This window comes from Panthera tigris, chromosome B3 (genome assembly GCF_018350195.1).
Source record: "Panthera tigris isolate Pti1 chromosome B3, P.tigris_Pti1_mat1.1, whole genome shotgun sequence".
Taxonomy (NCBI): domain Eukaryota; kingdom Metazoa; phylum Chordata; class Mammalia; order Carnivora; family Felidae; genus Panthera; species Panthera tigris.
In genome coordinates this window covers 60521519-60543790 of record NC_056665.1, presented here as the reverse complement: position 1 = coordinate 60543790, position 22272 = coordinate 60521519, and the positions used below count along the sequence as shown (strand labels likewise).

At 39.0% G+C, this 22272-nt stretch overlaps 1 protein-coding gene across 8 annotated transcripts in view; it reads right to left on the bottom strand.

Annotated features, from left to right (window-relative positions):
* The window catches only part of ZNF106 (zinc finger protein 106), a 61705-nt gene that overhangs the window by 12298 nt on the left and 27135 nt on the right, over positions 1 to 22272 (bottom strand). For 3 of the 8 annotated variants that reach the window (XM_042989052.1, XM_007081705.2, XM_042989053.1), the window contains 12 exons: positions 18069 to 18269; positions 13005 to 15185; positions 11329 to 11956; positions 9981 to 10050; positions 8616 to 8770; positions 8471 to 8531; positions 7652 to 7993; positions 4716 to 5493; positions 4070 to 4125; positions 3352 to 3497; positions 1808 to 1942; positions 987 to 1103 (listed from right to left, as the gene is read on the bottom strand). In XM_042989052.1, coding sequence (XP_042844986.1) covers positions 987 to 1103; positions 1808 to 1942; positions 3352 to 3497; positions 4070 to 4125; positions 4716 to 5493; positions 7652 to 7993; positions 8471 to 8531; positions 8616 to 8770; positions 9981 to 10050; positions 11329 to 11956; positions 13005 to 15185; positions 18069 to 18269 — 4870 coding nt within the window. Of the gene's footprint in view, positions 1 to 986; positions 1104 to 1807; positions 1943 to 2964; positions 3113 to 3351; positions 3498 to 4069; positions 4126 to 4715; positions 5494 to 7651; positions 7994 to 8470; positions 8532 to 8615; positions 8771 to 9980; positions 10051 to 11328; positions 11957 to 13004; positions 15186 to 18068; positions 18270 to 22272 lie in introns of those variants that run through there. The other 5 variants (XM_042989054.1, XM_042989055.1, XR_006218652.1 and 2 more) reach the window with 5 other exon arrangements.

The following is a 22272-nucleotide window of genomic DNA, read 5'->3' as shown; positions in this document are numbered from 1 at the left end:
TAAATAAACATCAAAAAAACAATTAAAAAAAGAAGTAGTGGTTCCAGCTCACATGTGGAAGGAGAGTTGGTAGGTATTCACTACACATATGAATAATATTATAATTGGGCATAACATAGCAAACATTCTAACGTGCTGTTAAAAGATGACCAAATGACTTGGGATATAGCACTACAACTCATTAGCAACCAAACCCATCAACTCTACCTCTATTATCTTTTATCCATTCTCTTCTCTTCATCCTTAGTCTAACCTTTCATGTCACCTTCTACTACAAAGCCTCCTAAATGAGCTCCCTGTCTCTACTAGGACCAGTATTTTCCTATCTCATCAACTCCAGAGTGACTTTCTCTAAAATACAAATTCAATCATGCTTCTTATACTTTAAAGTCTACAAGACGGAAGTCCATCTACGTTAACAAAGCATATAGGGCCAGCAAGAACTGGTCTTTCCTCATTTCCTAGGCATCATCCTAAGGTCTAGAACATAACAACAGATGTTCAATATAGGTTCACTCAACAAATGAATTTCTCTTTGGGTTAGGAAAGAATGAAGCCATACGGGCTTACAGACAAACCTATGACTTAGTTCACATTACAGAACAGGCTATCCTCATGAAACTCTCAATCGGTTCCAAACCACATCAATGTCATACTCAAAAGAATTTAAGCTCATTTTTCATGGTGTCATTCTTAAAATGAGATAGACTAGTTTAACTTATGACTCATTATTTGGCCCCAAATCATCAGGCTTGGTTTAATTTAGTAGAGTTACCTTTTGGGCCTGGCACATTTGAGCCTGAGCAGACAGAATGCAGGATCTTGTTTCACTTATACCAGAAAATAACAGTTTTTGAGCAGCAGCTAATTCTGTCATCTTCTCACACAAGACAACAGGAAAATGTCTGCCTTCTACTTCTTTCCACACATTCTCACACTACTTTCAAGTGGCATGGGAATTCAGCCTTCTCCCCTCAAACACTAACCTTTATGTTAAAGGTGACCACGGTGCCATTTGCCAGTCCTGCATAGAGGGTTCGCCATCTACTATGGAGGCAGAGGACCCGGTCTTCCAGCTGTAGCTGCTCCACACACTCTCGCGTCTAATAAAGCACACAACACCTAATCAGCAGGGGTTCACAGCAAATAAAGGGTGACAACAATCCTTTTTCAAGCAGTGTGTGACATGATCTTTATGAGGAAGGAAATGTAGCGACCTCTGTTTTGTACAAGATTATCTTAGATTCTTTTTCCTTTGAAATATGTGGCCAAAGACCCTCAGGCTATAAACAAATCTAAATTCTAATGTTACTCATGTTCCTAATTTGTAATGTAGAAATTCTTCAAAGGACACTAAGAAGTGGGCAAAAAGATTACAGCTTGATGAAAACTCAGATGATGGCTAGCATTTGTTTAGTAATAAAGTATTTTTATGTTTTTTTTTCTTTTATTCTCTCTCTGTGGAGGAGAGAAAAAAAAGGTATTTTTAATTTAAGGTACATACTTTTTTTTTTTTAGATTTAGCACCACTGCACACTTAGTAGGCTACAGTATAGCATCAACATATCTTTCATATCCACTAGGAAACCAAACAATTCATTTGATCATTTTATTGTGATACTCTCCTTACTGCAGGGGTCTGGAACCCAGCCCGCAATCTCTGAGGTGTGCCTGTACTAAAAATGGTTTGGAAGCGTAAAACAGAGTGGGCAGAATGAAGCATCTGTTTCAGTGTCTCCACTCTACACAGTAAACGCAGTCAAAGCAGTTTAATATCATCACTTTTGATTTGTCTGGACCCACTTACCTTAACATTATAGCAGCGAATGGTGTGGTCACTGGAACCAGTGTAAAGGGCAGCATTCTTGCCAGAGGTTTGGGTAACCAGGAGGCAGTTCACTTTGGAGGCATGCCCCTCAAAGACCCCAATGCACTTCCGACTCTAAAGTCAAGCGCATATCAGATTATTACTTGTGGATACACAAGGATTAGGTAACACATTTCCTTAGCAATAACAAAAATGTTAAAACATATTAGTTCTCTGCTGCATCCTCAGTGCTTAGGTTAGTGCCTGTTATTACACAAAAGGTGCTCAGTAAATATGTGTTTACTAAATGCCCAGCAGTCAGACGGACTAAGTACCCACAACTCTGTTAGCTGAGCCCTACCCAAAATTCTTAAGGCAGTTTGCTGTAAGATAGATCAGAATTTTAATGCCTGGAGCAAGGCTCTCCAACATAGGGGCCAAAGATCTGACAAATCCAAACTGTAGCTAATTTCCCAAATGAGTTCCTTCATTTCCTTGGTAACTTGTGAGAGAATGTTCCACAACATTCAGAGATGTGTCAGGCCCCTAGTGGGGCCACCAGGGGTGGTTTCACACAGGAACATCCTAGATATTATCTTTGTGCACATATTCAGATCTACTTAAAACACACACACACACACACACACACACACACACACACACACACACACACATTTATCTTGCAATTTAGAGTTAGAGTCAATCTCCCAAATCTTACACTCATACTTCCTGGCACCACTGCTTCCTTCCTTCAGACATCCTTCTTGCCCCTTCACATCACTAGGCTATTGGAACCTAGACACCTGTTGCCTAGGACACATTTTCATGGTCCATCATCTAACCTTTGGACTTTCAAGGACTTCAGTAATTTCAAATACTTTCATGGTATTTATTCAGACAACATAGTGCTCTTAAAGTTTCTTAAAGATCATTGTTGATAAAATTAATCTGATGTATACCAAATTCAAAACTCAAGAGTTCATTCTATGAAAACGGAGAGTAACGAGCATCAGATTATCAGTGATGGGTCCTAGAACACTGTTGCTCTCCTTAATCACTTGGGACAATTAATCAACTGTGAGGAAAAATGCCTCCTCTAGTACCTCCCCAGTATTTTCATTCTATCCTCTCTATTATGTCGCAGCGATCCGACTGACCTCATCACCACCTCCAGGACCAGGACCTGACTGGCCCAGCCTTCTGTTATCTCATCTCCCTTTGCCAAGTGGTTGTTGTTCAGAGTAAAGCACAGGACCCTTTTGGTAACGGGAGAAAAAAGAAACCCCAGCGGCATCTGACATCAGTCTATGAGCAGGAGGAGAACTAGCGTTAGGAACAGGTGATACCAGAGAAAGCAGTGTGGACAGACAAAAAGAAGCTAAGTCCCCAGGGACCCTGCTGAGCCACTGCATCAACTTTATCTACAGTTAGTCTACACATCTCTGGACAACAAACAGATACCCCTATTGTTTAAGAGAGTGTGAATCAGAGTTCCTAAAACCTGCAAAAAACCAAAAAACATTCAAATTGATATATCAACTCACCACCAGATTATAAACTCGAACAGTTTTATCTGCCGAACAGGTGTATAGTAAATTCCCAAATATCTGAATTGCATTCACTGCGGCTTGGTGACCCTCAAAGCTCCCTTCTGTGGGCTCATCATCATCTCCTGGCTCTGAAGATATTTCTGGAAATCAAGAATGTGTTTCAGACATGTATCAGCTTTTGTCTGAAAAGATACTCAAAAATTAAAACCATTACATAATATAGTGGTCCTTGGATTCTCCTTAAAACCTGTTTCCTCTAGCAAAACCCCACATTTTCCATTAATGATCTTCGTTATGAAGATTTCATAATAAGAGACTCTGGGAGAGAAAGCCTCTCACTGAGGAAAAAAGACAGATACTCATTTTTTGAGTGATACCTGGAAGTACCAAATCTCTCCCCACATCCTCTCTTCTGCTGCCAGTTATTTTGTTGAACAAGGCATTATTCTTCAAGCAATTCCTTCTCAAAGCAAAAGCCCCATGAGCCATTGAAAACTCATTAGTTGAACAGATAGGAGAGATGGGAATAAGAAAATAAAAAGGCAGGATTTACAGGACACCATAATTGCTGATCAAAACAATATTCTTGGTGACAATCCCCCAACCCTATCCTAATCTATAGGCATACTTAATAAGATTTAAACCCTGGCTCTAATATTTATAAAGCTTTTTTTTCTGTGGCTAATTTAAATAAAACTGAATAACCAAATACCTGAAGAGTTCTTTGATCCTTTTATGGAGGAGATCACAGTCTGAGTTTCTGCCACACTACAAAAGAATAGCAAAAGTCTTTTTAGCGGATGTGAATAAGACAAGCAATAACTTAAATTTTCCTGACTCAAGGATTGTTCTAAACACTGGGCACGCAGCAGTGACAAAAGAGATCAGTTTTTCCATTTGAAATTTCTATATGAAAGGAAATATAAGTATAGTATATATTTACAACACAAATGAGAAAGCAGAAAATCTCCACTGCCAAGGTTTGATTTTTCTACACCCATAATCTCTACCGATTTTCTATACATTTGATTCATTTAAAAATTGATTCATAGGGGCGCCTGGGTGGCTCAGTCGATTAAGCATCCAACTTCAGCTCAGGTCATGATCTCACGGTCCGTGAGTTCGAGCCCCGCGTCGGGCTCTGTGCTGACAGCTCAGAGCCTGGAGCCTGCTTCAGATTCTGTGTCTCCCTCTCTCTCTGCCCCTCCCCCGTTCATGCTCTGTCTCTCTCTGTCTCAAAAATAAATAAAACATTAAAAAATTAAAAAAAAAAAATTGATTCATAACCAAAAGTTCTATTGTTTAAGAAAAGAATAATGGCGAAAGTTGTTCTGACTGGACCAGCACAACATCCTTACCTTACAGGGATACCATCTTTATAACGAGTGCCAATCTCACTGGTAGAGCTAACTTCATCACAACCAGAACGAGAAGTTTCTAATGAATTTTGCTCTGTGGAGTTCCAAATATCCTTTTTAGATGGACTGTCTGGTTTCTCTTCTCCGGATTCAGAAGAATCAATGGCCACCACTTCCAACTGCGGATTAGGAATTTCTAGGACTTCCAGAGACGAGTCACTCTCTGGCTCATCTCTGACACTCTCTTGTTCTGGGCCAGTCCTGCTGTCTTCCCAGGTGGAGGTCGTTACTTTCCCCCCTTTGGTTGACTTTCCAGTCTTTACTTTCCTTACAGGTTTAGCAGTAAATACATCCTGTTCGGTGTCACTGTTCTCAGGAACATGAGCAGCCCGAAGAGTTTTCTTCTTCCTAAGTTTCTTCTTTTTCTTGTTTCCCCGAGTTTCGGCTGATGTCAGAGTAGACTCTGCCTGCTGCTCGGGCTGGTCAGCTGGAGAGTGGGGCTCTTTCTCTAAGGGGGTTTCGGAAGCAAAGGACAATCTTGGAAAAGAACTGGTACAGGCCTCAGACCCACTGTTGCCTTTGATTGGCTCATCTTCTTTATTCAGGCTTGGAAGACCAGTTGGTTGGGAAGAGGCAGTATTATCTCTGTTTCTGGTATTTCCTTGTTCCGTGGAAAACTTCAGTTCTTGGCTAGGCTCATGGAAACTTTCTGTTAGCTCTGATAAAGATAATGCTGCAGGGATAACTGGATAAACTGGATAACTGTCACTGTTCTCTCCTGAAATAAGAAGAAAAAAATATTGCATCTTCTTCTGTATCTGCGATTTATCATCATAAACTGCCATTATTTACCACTGATCGAATCTCTACTGAAAAACAACCTTTTGACATATGCTAACAAGACTATGACTGTTAAAACTGTTTTCTCATCCCTTGGCTTCCCATAGCCTGCAGAAATTTCTCTTTGCCTTGAATTAAATCTCACAAATAACATGTCTTATACCCTACAAAAGCTCCTTATGGGCAGGGACTCCTAGCCATCTCTTTTCTTTCTTTCTTGTTTGAAATGTCCCCATGTTTAACATGATGTTTTATTCTTGGTACACACTGAAATATCTACTTAGCTGAAGTGCTTTCACCTTTATGTCTTACATGTTTTCACTATGCCACTTTACCTGAGACATCACCCAGTTTGTTTACATAAGAGTAGTTAAAAAGTCAGTTGACTTAACAAAGTCTATTTTCTTTGACATAGTTATTTCATGTCAAGGAATTCAGATTGATGAAATAATCAAAGACATACTCAAAGACATATACAATGTAGTGTTCTATGCAATATTAAAGAAAAAAGGATAAAAACTAAATACTCAAAGGAGATTGTATAAATTACTATCTACCCAGATTACACAATTTCTCAAGTATTATTCAAGTAGTAAAATTAAAATATTTTACACAATTACTTTTATGACACAGGAAAATGATCATTATCTATTAAGTGGAAAAAAGCCAGGTTATAACAGACTATGATTTTGCCTTTCTATAAACTCTATGTGCAAATACACAAACAATTACGATTGAAGAAAGACTGAAATAATATATAACAAAACAACATATCTACATTTTAATCGCTTCCCAATTTTTTACTGTGAACATGAATTATTTTGCAGAGAAAAAAATCTAATAAAAATCAGTTTTTAAAAATATTAACTTAAGGGGCACCTAGGTGGCTCAGTTGGTTGAGCATCTGACTTTGGCTCAGGTCATGGATCCCGTGGCTGGTCAGGCTCTGTGCTGACAGCTCAGAGCTTGGAGCCTGCTTCAGATTCTGTGTCTCCCTCTCCCTCTCTGCCCCTCCCCCGCTTGCTCTTTCTCTTTCTCAAAAATAAACATTAAGGGGCGCCTGGGTGGCGCAGTCGGTTGAGCGTCCGACTTCAGCCAGGTCACGATCTCGCGGTCCGTGAGTTCGAGCCCCGCGTCAGGCTCTGGGCTGATGGCTTGGAGCCTGGAGCCTGTTTCCGATTCTGTGTCTCCCTCTCTCTCTGCCCCTCCCCCGTTCATGCTCTGTCTCTCTCTGTCCCAAAAATAAATAAAAAAAATAAATAAATAAAAAAAATAAACATTAAAAAAAACCTTTTTTTAAATACTAGCTTAAGAAGTCACTATAATACTTATTTACCAGTTTTTAAAAAAATACCAAATACTATTCACACAAAAGCAACAAAATTCAAGACGAAAGATAATATACATTTGAGCTAGAAAGATATCTAGATTAGTACTGCAACAGGTAGCAAAATCTAGGGTAACTCTTCAGACTTTTTGTTTTTGCTCAGGTCACACAATGGCAGTTTATTTTTACTCAGTTTTCAGTATAGCACAATCGTGGTTACACAAACTTCAGATAAGGTTTAAAATAGCTTAGAAGTCCTTCTCCAATGGTAAATAAGTGAGTGTTATTTTATGCAAAGAGTAAAAACCTTGGCCATTTCTCAAAACCACTCAAGTTCCTAATGATGATCCTAAACCTGTGTCCACTGCCTTTTATCATGGCCACCTGCCTCTTAGGCTTATATTAATCCTACCTTGCACTTTAATGACAAAGAAAGGTAAGTGCTGAGAAATTCAGAGGACATATCTTATCTAGAAAATTGACTGGACAACTTCAACTCCATTTCTCTCACAAAAAAACAAGCAGCATCAATCCTCATAATGGAACATTTTAGGTGTTAATACAAAGTCAATTTAGTAATCCTAGATTAGAGAAAACTGAGGACAAGTTACTGATATTTAAACAATCCTCCTAAATGGAGGAAACATTAAGAACAATTAATTGTAAAAACTTTAGTTTTAATGGGCAGGTATGACTTTACATCACTGACCTAAAACTGCCCTACACCTTCTGCTGGGGTTGCCCTTAACCCAGAGAAAAGTTTACATACTATTAACTTGCGGTAATTCCTTGGACACATTGCCAGCAGAGCCTTGTGACACAGCGTTCACATTCTCGTCTTGCTCAGGAGACATGGGTTCTTGTTTAATCTGAACTGAGGAGTCTGGAGCAGGAACACTGCCATGGGCTTGGAAAGTAGGAGATGTGGTTACTTGGAGAGGGACTCCGGTGGATGATGGAGACACATGGGAAGATGGAGGCTCCAGAAATACTGGGAAAAAGGGAGTAGGCAGCAGCGTGGCATCAGCAGATGTTTGAGATCTACTGTTCCTTTGTTCTCGCGAAAGGCTATAAGGAACCTGGTCAGGGCGCTCAGAAGGTTCATATGTTTCTAGAATGGGAAACATACGCACATACAAATGCAAAAATATTTTCTGAAAAGCCACTCATTTCTGAGCCAGTTTGTATTTCTCAAGATTACAGGAGAACTTTAAAGTCCCTCATTCTTTGAAATGTATGAAATTAAATCCATACAACCAACAAGCACACGGGTAGAACAGGTGTTAGTATTCCAATTTTTCAAATTTTAAGTGATTTATCCCAAGTCACATAGTTACTAATGGAAGAGCCAAGATTTGAACCCAGGTCTTTTGATTCCTAACACAAGGCTCTTCCTGTAACATACTGCCTCTGTTGCTAAGCATTTTCAGGGAGCACAGCCTCACAGGCCTTTCTACAGAAGGATGAAAACAAGGAGACAGGAGAGGAAAACATTTGACCTTTTCACGACTACTTTAATTCCCCTGCATAGATAACAAAGAAATAATAAGCTACAGAGGATCCAATCCATCAGATTCTCTCCGAATACCTTGTAATCCCTGCAGAATCTGTATTCTATGGGTCCGCAGTGCACTCATCTCCATAGTTATCTAAAAATAAAGTAATCTGTTAAGCACTGTGAAATCCAACTTTAGAGATAATCTATTCTCATTAAATGTTCCATCCGCTGTTACCTGCTGCTTGAGCATAAGTAGCCTCTGAACTTCAACATAAGCTGTCTGAAGAGCTGTACGGGCTTGCAGAAGGTTGTTATCCATGCACTGCAATGATTTGCTTAGTTCTTCCTCCCTTAAAGAAATACTCAGCAGCTGGTCAACCTGAGAACGTTCTGCCAAAAGAAACCATAAGGCTCAGTTTAATACTGCAGACTTCTGAATAATACAGCCCTCAGAAGGTGGAACTACCTCAGTTCTCTAAGATAAGCCTTTGTTTTTCCTCTCCAATAGGTCACTGCAGACTCACCAAATCTCACAAATCATGTGGTCAAGCCTGATATCAGAGCTAAACCAAAAGTGAGAATTGGTGAGATGGAGGTATGTCATAGGTTCAAGGATGCTTAGACTGGGTCCCAGATGTGAACTGCTTGCACTCTCTTCCCAAAGCATATTTTTCTAGTCTCTTAGTTAACATAAAATAGTTCTCTTTATGAGAGAAATCTTCCTAAAGAAAAAACAGCTTTGAAGTGTACATTTAAGTGATTTTAAATAAAATGTCCTACCACGTGTGCGTATCTGTCATCTTTAGGTCTGTCTCTTTCCCTTTCAGTATGTCAAGACCTCTTCCTAAAACTCCAGACCCACACATCCAACTACCACCTTGATTTTACTTAGGTGTCTCTAAGATCCTTTAATTCAAGGCCCCCAAAAGGGAACTCATCATCTTCCTCTACCGTCAACCTGCTCCTCTCATGCAGTTTTCTAGCTCTAATAAACGATATCATCATCCCCAAAGATGCCTTAGCCAGAAATTGGGGTCATCCTTTACCCCCAACTTACCCATAACATCCAACCATCCAAGGCTCATCCAATCACTTCCCATACCAGCCCTCTTATTTGAAAGGGTTCAGAATCAGTGGAAAGCAAGAATAAGAGAATCCTATCAGTGAGGGAGCCATTCCAATAACTTGTCTCAACTCAAGTAAGAGAAGCAACAAAGATGCCTCAAAAATGTAAACTGAGAAAAATGGCGATAAATAATCAAGAGACACAAAATTCTTAGCAAATGGCCTATATTCCTCTTCATCACTGAAAAGGCCCAAATGGGACTTTCTGACTTCATACTGAACTCAATTTGTCCAAGATATACATTAATGTTAGCTATGGGTCTATGTGGCATCAAACGTTTCTTCTATAGCTGCAACTGGATATGGGAGAAAATCAACCTTTTCTACATCCTGAAGCAAGATAACAAAAATGTCAAAAAATAATACTAAGTGGGTGAACAGTATTTGATATCCCCAAGCTATACTTTGTCAAGTTGTGAAAAAGTTGAAATGCTATAAAAACAATTTGTTTCTGACAAAATATTTTGCACTGTACCTTTCTTTCCTTTAATCTTCCTTCTTTTGTTTTTTCTCTCAAGACTTGGGAGTTCAGGAGAAGATCCATCCTGAGAAGATAAAGAAAACTGAGTAATATTAAATGTGGAAAAGCTATTCTCCAAGAAATAAAAAAAGTGAATCAATTCTAAGACTGTTCTACATTATTACCATCTCTAACAAGATAGTAGGAATCTCATGCACACATTATGAACTCAAATATTAGTTGAATGTATTGGATTTAAAACAAAACAAAAACAAACAAAAAAACCCAAAACAGAATCTAAGGTCCAGTACCTTCCTAGCATCCTAGAGGTGGTGAATCCCTGGGGCTTAGGCAAGCATTTCACTTTGGTAAAGTATGGCATAGTTAGAGGTATGGACCAAGCCAGTAATGCACATATATGATTTCACAGTGACATAGTGAACTATGTCTACTAGTGACATTTTCTACTTTACTAGAAAATCTTCACAACAAAATTTTTACAACAAAAAGCTAAACAGTCTATCAGACAAGCGCCCAGATATTAGCTTTGTTATAGGACAAACTTTCGTCCAAGAATATCCACTACAGTGTCTAACTCAAAGGGGCAAAGTTGGAATTTGAATTCAGGTCTACAAGCCAAGCCCTTAAGTACTCTGCTATAGTGCCTCAGTATTAAAGCAAACAGTCCATTTTCTCAAAGTGCCACATTCCAGACTACATCACTGCCAGCAACTCTTTCTTTTCAGAAAGGGTTCCTGAAAGGGTTAAGCAGTGTTAGTGACATAGATGCCAGAAGAGAAGTGGTTTCAGTGGAAGATGGATTCTGAAAGGGCCAGGCTGGGTAACTGAGGTACAAAACACTGAGTAACAGAGACCAAAAATATTTGTAAGACCATGTTCACACAGATGCACTCTCATCGCATTAAAACTACCCTAGTGTTAAGCCCAATTGTCTCGGTCTAACAAGCATTCATGGCCTACAAATGCAACATTAGAGTGCCTTTCTTCAGGGCCAGTACAGAATGCATCATGAAGATAGATATAGTTACAGATGAAGACGTGGCTTACTCCTCAGTCAGGTGATACAAAGAATCATTGCCTTGGAGACTAGTTTTAGAGATGACTTCATATTTTCCTAGTACTGTACATTCATATTCACTGACATCTAACTTAGTAGAATCACTCAGTGAAAGGAACCAGTAGGATAAGAATATGAAAGGAAGAGTAAAAGCCTCACAAATCTATTCCAGAGTAGGGAAAAACACAACCCAGATACCCAGAAAAAATTAAAGTTATATCTTTCTTAAAACAGTCAGGTCAGCACATGAAGGGTCCAACAATAAGCAGGGGCAATCATACTCACTCCAGTAGCTCTTCGTTTCTTTCTAACACTCTGGCCGTCGTTTTGTTCGGCACCAGAAGTACAGCTACTGTCTGTGGCTGCATCTGCCAAACTGGAGATTGCAAGGGCTGAAGATGCATTTGATGATAAAGAGTTTCCTTCTCCATTACTCTCCTGGGTATTCTGATTCTCTGAAGGTGGCGTAGAACTCTCCTGGCTGTTCAGGTCTTTTGCCAAATGCATCAAAGGTATCGAACGGTCAGAGGATAATTGCACACTATGTCGCCTTTGAGTAGCAACATTTTCAGCCCTTTCACCTGTTCTTAGGGAGAGAGCCAGAGGGGTCACTTCCTGCTTAAGGCCCATGGTTGTTGTCTGACTCTGTGCAGCCCTCAGTGCGTTACTAGGTGAAAAAATCTGCTGGGGCTCATTTTCTTTGCCTGTACCTTCCTCACTGAAGAAGCTATACACAGAAGGAGCCCTGTCCATGATCACACTGCTCTCAGAAAGGCTTCGCTTCCTTGCCAACCCAGGAGAAAGGGAAACACCTTCCCAATGGAATCCTTCGAGACTAGACAGATCAGGCTCCTCATCCAAATCCAAGACCTCTTGTTCATTTTGAACTAGAGGCACCATTTCTATGCCAAACCTGAAGAAAAAAAAGAAAAAAAAACCTAAATCAGACATGATTAAGGAAGAGAGGGTATCACTTAAGTGCCAAACTCTGTTAAGCACTGAGAGTACAAATATAAATAAGATGGTTTCTGCCCTCAAAAAGCTCACAGTCTAATAAGTGTCCCAGACATAAATAACCTTAGTGTAAGTATTGTAATATAACAAGTACTAAATTACAGATTTGTACACAGTTATGAGAATACATTTGAAGAAGTAAAAATTGAGAGCTTTATTAGCATGGAGCTTTTCTAAACCAACCATAATAATTTTTAACAGCACACAAACCAAACACAAACAAAAATATTTACTGAGCATTCAACAAATGACAGGCACAGGGCTAAGGATAAGAACTTTATAATCTCAATACTCAAGTTATGGAAAAGAGTGCACAATAAATACGCTATTTCATCACGGATAAAATTTAAAGCTTGAAGGGCTATATAACACAGCAGGTTGATTTTCAAGTAGCAAACCTACACTGAATGCTGCTCTACCATTCAGAAAAGTTTAGCATCTCAGCATAAGATGAACAGCCAAAATATCACACAAGTACTTAAGAGAAAGTATTTTGTGATCACGAATATAGTGCCCGGAATAAAGACAGAAGGGTAACTATTCGTAGATTCTGAGTAAAAGGTCGTAAGAACAATTACACTTAAAAACTGTACCAGTCATTAAGATCTAGAGATAGATACAAATCTACTGATATACTTTTTTATGCTGTTACTTTCTGGCCTCTATAACTAAAGTGATGGACTTCTGATAATTTTTTTCCACGTCCCCATCTCATTTCATTTCTTAGAGGTTGATGTGCTTCCTTGCAACCTGAATTCCCTGTTAGGAAACACTTTATTGCGTTGTTATAGAGTAGCAGTCACTATTTAATATTTAAACCAGACATCTACAACATGTATTTTTTGCAAGCATTTAATTAAATACAACAAATAGAATTCTCTTGGCCAGGGGCAAAGGGTTAAGTTTAAAAAAAGAGAGAGAAATGGACACTAAAAAGAAGCACACACCTGGGCAAGCCTTTGCCTAGCTCTTGCTTTTTCTTGGTTACTTGTTGGATGACCTGTTCCCAGTTGACATTTCTCCGGGATGCATTTAGAATCTGCCGAAGGGTTGGCTTGAGCCCAGACTCCTTCTCCGTCTCACCCTTTCGATGACCACTGATATTGCGTATGCGGCGAGCACTATTGAGGTTTGGCTCAGGAAGGTGTACTCCAGTTTTGCTCTTTAAACTGATGTGCCTGGTTAGATCTCTCTGGAGAGAGGCAGGAAAGCCAAGCTTACTGAGGTCAGGCAGAAGAGGGCCTGAGGACGGACCGATATCGTTTTTTTGAAGTTCTGCATCCAAGCTAGCACTCTCGAAACCTTCTGTTGCATAAGACACATGAGATTTAACAGGGTCATCAACCTGTGCATCTTCTAGAGAAGTTTTCAAGTCTAGCAGTAAGCCAGAGTGTGGACTGGCTGCAGATGTCACTTGTAACTCAGGTTCTTTCTGATGAACTGTTGAATTACATGCGTTAGTGGATAGTTTTCTACATGTTTTCAGGTTTTGCTCATCACCGTCTTTCTCATCAGTGATGTGAGTGCTGCAGGATAAAATTTCTGTAGGTGCAGAACCCAGGGCTCCAATTTTTGTTCCATGCTTTTCTGTGTCAGATAGCTCCCCATCACTTTCATCTTCTAATGTGCGTACCTGGAACTCGATCTTCAAAGATCCTTTTTCAGACTCTTCTACATTCCTACTTGCTTTTGCATAGTTCCTGGTCCTTTTAGAAGTGCAAAGGAGTGGATTTTGCACTGATTCATGACACTGTAGCACCTCTTTGGCTTTTTGTAAAGTATCACTTACATTTTTATCAGGTTCCACCTGAGTGCCAAATGTACTTTTATTCCCTTTTAAAACACGAGGACATGAACTTTGCAATTTGGTTATGTAAGACCCATGACTGTCTGCCACAGTGGGTTTGTTCAAGGGATTTGAGTGTTCTCCAGGAAAAAAGGAATTTGTTTTGGTGTTTTTTGAGGGATTCTTTAAATCTGGGTTCTGGGGAACTGATTTAGTGACTGGAATTGGAAGGAGTGCAGATTTCAATGATGGCATCTTACTTAAGTTAAGCTCTTGTTCGTGTTTCTCTGTGACGGGGCACTCTCTCACCGCCTCATAGGGAGCAGTGCAGTCAGAAGGGGCTTTGTGACTAACCAATCCAGTATGTGTTTCTTTTTGTGTTTTCAGCGTCGGGGAGTTACTTTTTCCATCATTCTGGGGCTCTGCTGCTCCTGTGGTTGTCAAGCTAAAGCCAAAGAAAGGCTTATCTATCATTTCTGCCTTGTTTCCAGCGCCTTCTTTCATTGCGGATTGTAAATCCAGAGTCTTCTGGGAAGGGTAAGGAGTCCAGCGGCGGAGCTTTTCCCTTGCTACACTGCTGTTCTTCCCACCAGTTTTGGAAGCTATGGTATCTGTTTGTTTAGTAGTTTTGCTTTCTAGCTGCTCAAAATTGAAGTCAAGTAAGCCTTCTGAAGGAAATGTATCGCTTGTAAATCCTTCAGAAGGCCCTCTGTATGTGGCAGCCGCACCAACTTTGTCGCTTTCTTGCCGCTGCCAACTGTATCTATCCTGACTGTATTTGTTAGACTTAGATTTCTTGTTCCACAGCATAGGTAAGTCTTCCATCTGACAGTTAGAGTTTCTGTTTCTGCCTGGCTGAAATTTGTCTCCAGGGCCACTGTAATTCCAACTATTTGTACTACGTACACTGGATTTCCAGTTTCCGTTACTGCTGTTCATATGCCAACTGGAAAAGCCACCTGTTCCTTCAGAATGCCAAGTGGAATTCCTTCCTGTACCACTATGATTCCAATCTACCGTTCCACTATTTGCATGCCAACCACCTCCAGAATTACTATGGTTGTGAAACCAAGTCGCGGAGCCTCCTGCAACACCCTTATGCCACCCGGAACATCCTCTTGGTCCACCATTATTCCTCAAAGAATGTGGAAAGTTGTTTTTCCTACTATTATTAAAGCCATCTTTCTCCCACTTCCAGTCTCGCTGAGGAGGTCCGCGATGATGCCATGTTGGCTGACTGTAGCTCTCTCTGTCTTGGTAAGGGATTCGGTCTTCTCGTCTCCATTGGGGTCGCCTGTCATCAGAGTTTATTTCTTGGCTGCTGTTGGAAGGTTCATCTTGTCTGGAAGAAAAACAGTTCTCCATTAGTGATTTAAAGTAATTATCATGCTTCCTTAAAAGGCATAACCCATCAAACTTTCCTCTACCTATCTCCTCGGCTACTTAGAACATACAGTAGTCTATTTTTATTTCTAGTAGTGGCTGTTTCCCGTCTTTAAATGATATTGCTAAACTTATATTTCACAGTTTATGGAGGCAGATATTAAACGATATGCCATTTCTGCTATCACTCCAGAAATATTAAAAATCTGACACATTTATACTATCCTCCTTTTCCTGCTCCTGCTTTTCTTAGCATGTTCTGGGACTTTTGTCCCCATCATCCAATTATTATTTTCACATTATGTAGCTTTTTGAAAATAAGCATAATTGTATCTTGTAGCTTTGGCTAGTTATCATAGTTAATACAACCTAAGTTCCACTGCTCTTAATACTGCGGATTTTTCCAGCCATAGATTCTTCTGAAAAAACCAGTTTCTTAACCTATTTTAAATTCTAAGATTTCACTTTGCATTATCACTTTCATTAATAAACACTTTATCCAGCACATATTCAATGACTGTTAGTTGTGAAAGAAAACTTTTATGTATAGTTCCTGTTCCTGAAAGACTTACAACCTAGCTGAGAAAATAAGGTCACAAACAGGAGTAAAATAGCACATACCAAATAAGCAGTACCCACAATCAGTGCTATAAGGAGCTTCATGAGCTAGAGGTTTTTATAAAGCTACAGCTGTTTGAACTATTCGTGTTAGACAAGGAGCCCACAGAAATGTGAACAGACTTAAGTAAACATCACAGGAATAGGTGTAAAACCACTTCCCTCTATAAACTGCCTGTGGTATGCCTGGCATAGTGCTTAACACATGTGGTAGGTGCTCGAAAAATCGAATAATGCTAGCTAAAACTTATCGAGCGCCTACTGTCAGGCATTTTAAGCACTTTATGTAGATTATCTCATTTAGTTTTCACAGCTCTGAAGCAATTATTCCTCTTATTCCTACTTTTTGGATGAAGAAACAGAGCATTAGAGAGGTAGAGTAACATGCCTAGAGTTAGAAAGCCCGTAAGTGGTACAGGAGAGATTTGTTGGGCAGACTGACGCTAGAGTCTACACTCTTAACTGCTAGCCCTTGATGAACTGAAAATCCCCAAACTAAGTTTCTGCTATTGGGCTCCCTCCTCTTAACTTGACTTCAACTCCGTAATGACTCTAACTGGTTCTAAAAACTTCTAATGTCTCTCAGATTTTGGGCACAAATTGGAATTTCTTCCTTTTTCACAAGATGGAATTCAAAGTTAATTTACTTGAAAGTTCAAACATCCACTTTCATTATGAATTACAACCATTTCTAAACAGGAGACCCTAAGTCGCCAAGTGACAAGTGTTATTACATACATGTGCAGGATTTTTTTTTTTTTAACGCCATTGGCCAAATTGCTTTTATCTTTTGTTTCTAAGCGCTATATACTTTTGACATCCAAGGAGATTACGGACTTGGCTACACTAATGGGATCCAGAACTGGGCAACAAATCTGTCACAGAATAGAATTCCTAGATCAGTGTGAATTGGCTAGATCGCGGGGACAGTGGCATGCAGCTAAATCCATAGCCCAGAAAAAACAATCTAAATTAAAAATCTCATGAAGGAAAAGAGAAAAAAATGTGAAGAAATAATAGATACTATAAATACATCACCAAAGAAGCATATCAGAATATTCAAAGAATATTAACTACAATGTGAATGTCTAATTTACTGAGAAGCTCTTTTACCTTCTGACTTAATGTTTAATCATTTACACAGATAAGCTAATAATGGCACAAATTCGTAAGAAAAAAATAAAAGTTAGCCTCCTAGAGGCTTCAACACCCTAAAACAAGAATAAACTACAGCTATACCGAAAGTAGTAACAATGTCATTTGAAGGACTAAGCAGCAAAACGGGTTTAAGAACCAGGTGCTACTGACATTTTAAGACTAAGAAAGGAGACAAGTCTCCTTCAAGGACTTGTTCAAAACACTTGTAGCATATACTACAAGTAGTAAAGACTACTTCCTTTTTATACTAAACCACTAACTGAATACAGACTGCATACCTGGTATAACTAGTACTCAGAAAGAATCTTTAACATTTTATATTAGAACGTATAACGTTTCTCATTATATTCTAGGACTTGAAAAATCACCCAACCTCTTAAATGGTTCTCTCTCTTACTCATATCTGAAAATTTCTGCTTGAACTCTTTAGGCCACAACTCAGTAATGTAAAAATACAAAAGCCTAATACCCGAATCATAGATGCAGGTATAAAATTATGTAGTACAGCTAGAGAACTTATATTGCTCAAATGATCCTGACATTGTCAAACTTAAGATACAAATGTATTCAGTGAATACTTAAATGCTAAATAATGAAGAATAAATCACATTTGGTAGAAGCACCATGTTAATTCACATGGGGCAAAACATTTTTTTACTGACGGATAGAATAAGAAATGCAATATATATGAAGGAAGCTTATACACTAATACCTTTCCACTAGACATTCTGGGTATCAAATAAAACCATTCACTGGTGTTCAAAAAAAACTGGAATAAAGCCAGTTTTAAACATGGTTATCAACACAGTAAAAATTTCAGATATGTAGCACCTATAGCTAACTTTTATGGAGGGATAATACTGAGTTTGTTTTTTCTGTAAGCAGATAGTACAGTAGTTCAAGAGAGGATTCCACTGACATTTCATGCATAAGACAGCAACCTCAAGCTAACCTCTGCAATTAAAATAAGTTTGAAAGTTACTAGATGAAAAGTACGGAAATGGAAAATGTATTCTCTACCACACTGTTTCAGACAGACTTTTTAAAAATCAAAATAATTACTCACCGACTTTGTTCTTTCCTTTGTTTTATTAACTGAACGAGTTCCTTGTCAAAATAATCTTCTTCCTCTTCTTCTCCCTTTCCATCATCTTCTCTCTCCTGGGCATCAACGTTATCTTTGTGCAACTGGCTAGAAATGTGCTTTGCATATGCAGAAAGACCCACTTCTGTGACCCCGCACACTCGGCATTCATGACTACTGTCCCTAGGGAAAGAGGGAGATGAGGGACGTTCAATTCTGCCCACTGGCATGGCACACTCACCAGATCTGGTATGGTTTCCTCTGAAAAACACTGCACACTTTGGCACAGTGAAAGATTAGTGCTAATCAATTTCAATGCTCCTTTCATCACTTTTAATAAGTTTGTTCATAAGTTATTTTTGAAATGAACTTAAGATTCTTTTCCAGCAATCAAGAGGCAATACACTTCAGAATAATGTAGTTTAGGAGGAGAAATCTTCTTGAATTGCTGTACTTAAAATCTTGCCAGAGGAAACATGGTGAAAGGGGAGGCAGGGCAGGGGGCTCAGAGCAAACAGAAGTTGCTCTAGAGCACACCCATGATGCCAGCTGCACTCAGAAGCCTGGTGACAGCGCTTCCATTTTATCTCAGGCTCAAGAGCTTTCTCCCAGTGAAAGTTTAGGGGTGGAGAAAAGAGCAGGCAGCCTAACCAATCCCAACGTGGTAACTAAATCGGACCCGGCTGGAGCTCTGCCTGGAATGTGCAGATTCCGGACCCCAGAGCAAATGATAGGAGGAGTCTCAGCAAACTTTTTTGGGCTGGATGATACATGTGACCTACATTCTGCTTCAGAAGGGCTTATTTAAAGGGAATGGAAAGCATTTCAGTTGTAGGAAGTTAACAGCTGTGCTAGGCAAATGGTTTTTCTCAAGTTTCAGAAAATGCAAAAGTTTAGAGAGAAGCAAAACCAGTTCTTGTTCAGAAAGAAAATTGAGCAATTTTTTTTTTTCCCCTTTTACTTTACACAGTTAATGGTAACTCTCATATTTGGCCAGTTTTAAGAAACCAAAATCTTGAGTCGACATCCAGAGCTGTAGTAGATGAGTGTTTTAACTGGTTTTTTAGCTTCCTGAAATCCCTTGATTGGTTCAGCTGTCTATGCAGTCATTGATGGGAAACATCTGAACACCATGGCCACAAGTGTAAGAAATGGACAGTAAAATCCATTCAATAATCCAGATGGGCCCACCTCTGTATCATTTGTCTTGGGTTTACACAAGTGATCTTTTTGTACTTCCTATGCCAATCTCTATTACTTACTTACTTATTTATTTATTTTATAAGAAGTTTGTTGACATGTATATCCCATGTGTACATGAGAGGTACCCAGGGAAAATTATTAACTGTCCTAGGTAGGTAACCTAAGCCACCAACTGAAATACCACCTTCAGCTAAAGGCAAAAGAAAGAAAAGCAGGAAGGAGGAACAGTTATGGAGGTAATCACAAAAAGCATGGAAAACAATGGTAAGGGTAGTTATGTAGAATTAAGTTGGTGCTTTCTCCAGTGATTAAATTCTCTACCTTTGCCAATCTTACAAAAAATAAATAAATAAAATTCAGGAGTGCCTGGGTGGCTCAGTCAGGTGAGCATTCAGCTTTGGCTCAGGTCATGATCTCACAGTTTGTGAGTTTGTGAGGCCTGCACTGGGCTCGCTGCTGTCAGCATCCTCTGTCCCTCTCTCTCTCTACCTCTGCCCCTCTCCCTGCTCACAAAAATAGATAAACCTTTAAAAAACCAACACAAAAAGACATGCTGTCTTTGATAAGACAGACACACACCATGAACAACAACGCTCCATCCTCCCCTCAAGTATATCTATAAAGACATGGTGGAATTCACATCAATTAACCAGAAGAGAACCTCAAAACTGAGCACTTCATTTACCAAAAGATGGTTTCTGTTACAGACCACCTGAACATTTATTTAAAAACAAAAACAACAACAAGGGGCACCTGGGTGGATCAGTCAGTTAAGCGTCCAGCTTCAGCTCAGGTCACCATCTCACGGTTCGTAAGTTTGAGCCCCACATCGGGCTCTGTGCTGACAGCTCAGAGCCTGGAGCCTACTTCAGATTCTGTATCTCCCTCTCTCTCTGACCCTCCCGATCTAGTCCTCACATTCTCTCTCTCAAAAATAAATAAAAACATTCAAGAAAACAAAAGTGGATGTTAACTTGTAACAGAAATCAAGCCTTTTCTCATGGCAACACAGAAAGAAATTAAAAATATGTAAATATAAATCTACCTACCATCAGAAGTCTGAAAACCCCAACTAACCTAGAATATAGAATTTACACTATAATAAAAATTCGAGTCATACTTACAGAGGTCTTGCACCATTATGATGTACCCCTAAAACTAATGTAACATTGTGTGTCAACTATGCTTCGATTTAAAAAAAAAAATGTTTTATAATTTAAATCATGAAGTCAAAAAGAAAATTCGAATCAAGTGAATTTTCTGGTTAGAAAATCTTCTTGGCTCTAAACTCTCTAAAACTATGAAAAATGTTTTAGTCCACTTTTCTCCCTAAAAACTTACAGAATACTAAACCGTATATCGTAGTACCAGGGACATCATTCCAAAAGGGTTTTTTGTTGTTGTTTTTTTAAGTTTTTGAAGTTTTTTTTTTTTGTTTTTTTTTTAAGAGAGACAGAGACAGGGTGAGCAGGGGAGGGGCAGAGAGAGAGGAGAGAGACAATCCCAAGAGAAAGAATCCTCTGTGCACTGCCAGCACAGAGCCGGATGCAGGGCTCGAACCCACAAAACTGTGAGATCGTGACTTAAGCTGAAACCAAGAGTCGGATACTTAACTGACTGGGCCACCCAGGCACCCCCAAAAAGGTATTCTTAAGTAAAATTTCTGATTATACCCTTACTTCTAAAATGGATAGAATTTTTCTCACATCCAAACCACCAAAATCCCTCTCTTTACAGATATTACTGGAAGACCATACTGTTTAAAATACTAAGGAATGCAGTATAAACAGTATTTAACTGTTAAAAATAAACATCCATAATCATAAACCCACACACTGCGATCCCCAAAGCACAGGCATATGCTGGATGTGGAACAAACACTCAAACACAGATTTTTTAAACACATGGGATTTCCTTGTAAGAAAGGATAGTAACCATAGTACTAAAGTTATATTTAATTTTTAAAAATTAATAAAGTCGTATTTAATAGAAAAACACCTGAAAGATCCTGCCCAAAAGGGTACAGGCAATAAGTGCAATACAAATAAAGGTTAACACTAAAAGCAAACTATCCAAAACAAAAGTCCCTAACATTTTTCTTATAGATGAATTCTTGTTTAAAAAAGAGAGACGGGGGGGCGGGGGGGGGGGGGGAAGAATCTTTGCAAGAAACATCAAAATGAGAAAAAGGAGAATCCACATTTATCTTGGGAAAGAACAGGGGGTTAGGACAACCACATCTCTTAAAAATGCAAATGCGTCTGTGTCTGGAGGCAGGCATATTATCTGTTCTACATACAATATGCATTCATGCCTCCACATGTGATGTTAGGGAAACCACGTATTTTAAAAAGCTAATGGCAAATTAAATAATATTTTAATGATGCTATTTCCCAATTCTCTATCAAATAACCAGTTAAAATACTTACTATTTTGTATAACTACGTAAGTAATTGTTGGGGAAAAAGTACTGCTTTACTTCTTGACTAATAAAAGCAAAAACGGTCCTCAGGACATTTAAAGAAGGGCCCAAATTAACTTCATCCTGTTACCACACAATTTCCTCTCATGTGTGAAAGGCAAAGCCTTAAGATATTCTACCCATAAGCTTTTCTTTATTAAGCTTGCTCTAACTATACCACAACAGCTGGTTGATAAATAAAGTTGTGCCCTTGTAATAGCATTTATCTGTGGAAACAGGCCACGCATCTGAAAAAGCAGACTGGGGACAAAATAGGGGAATGCTCCAGATGTCCACAATTGTGAACCAAATAAGAATGTCTCACTTCTCAATCAAGTTTGTATTCAAAACCTAAAAAGTATGCTCTTTACATTTCTTAACCAGATCACAACTAAAAATTAGAGTGATACACATATAAAGAGAAACAGATAGTCTTAACATCAGAAAGCCAGTAATCAAACATGAATTCCACAGAAAATAATCACAAACTGAGGAGAGGAAGGAAAAATAATGACTGGTAAC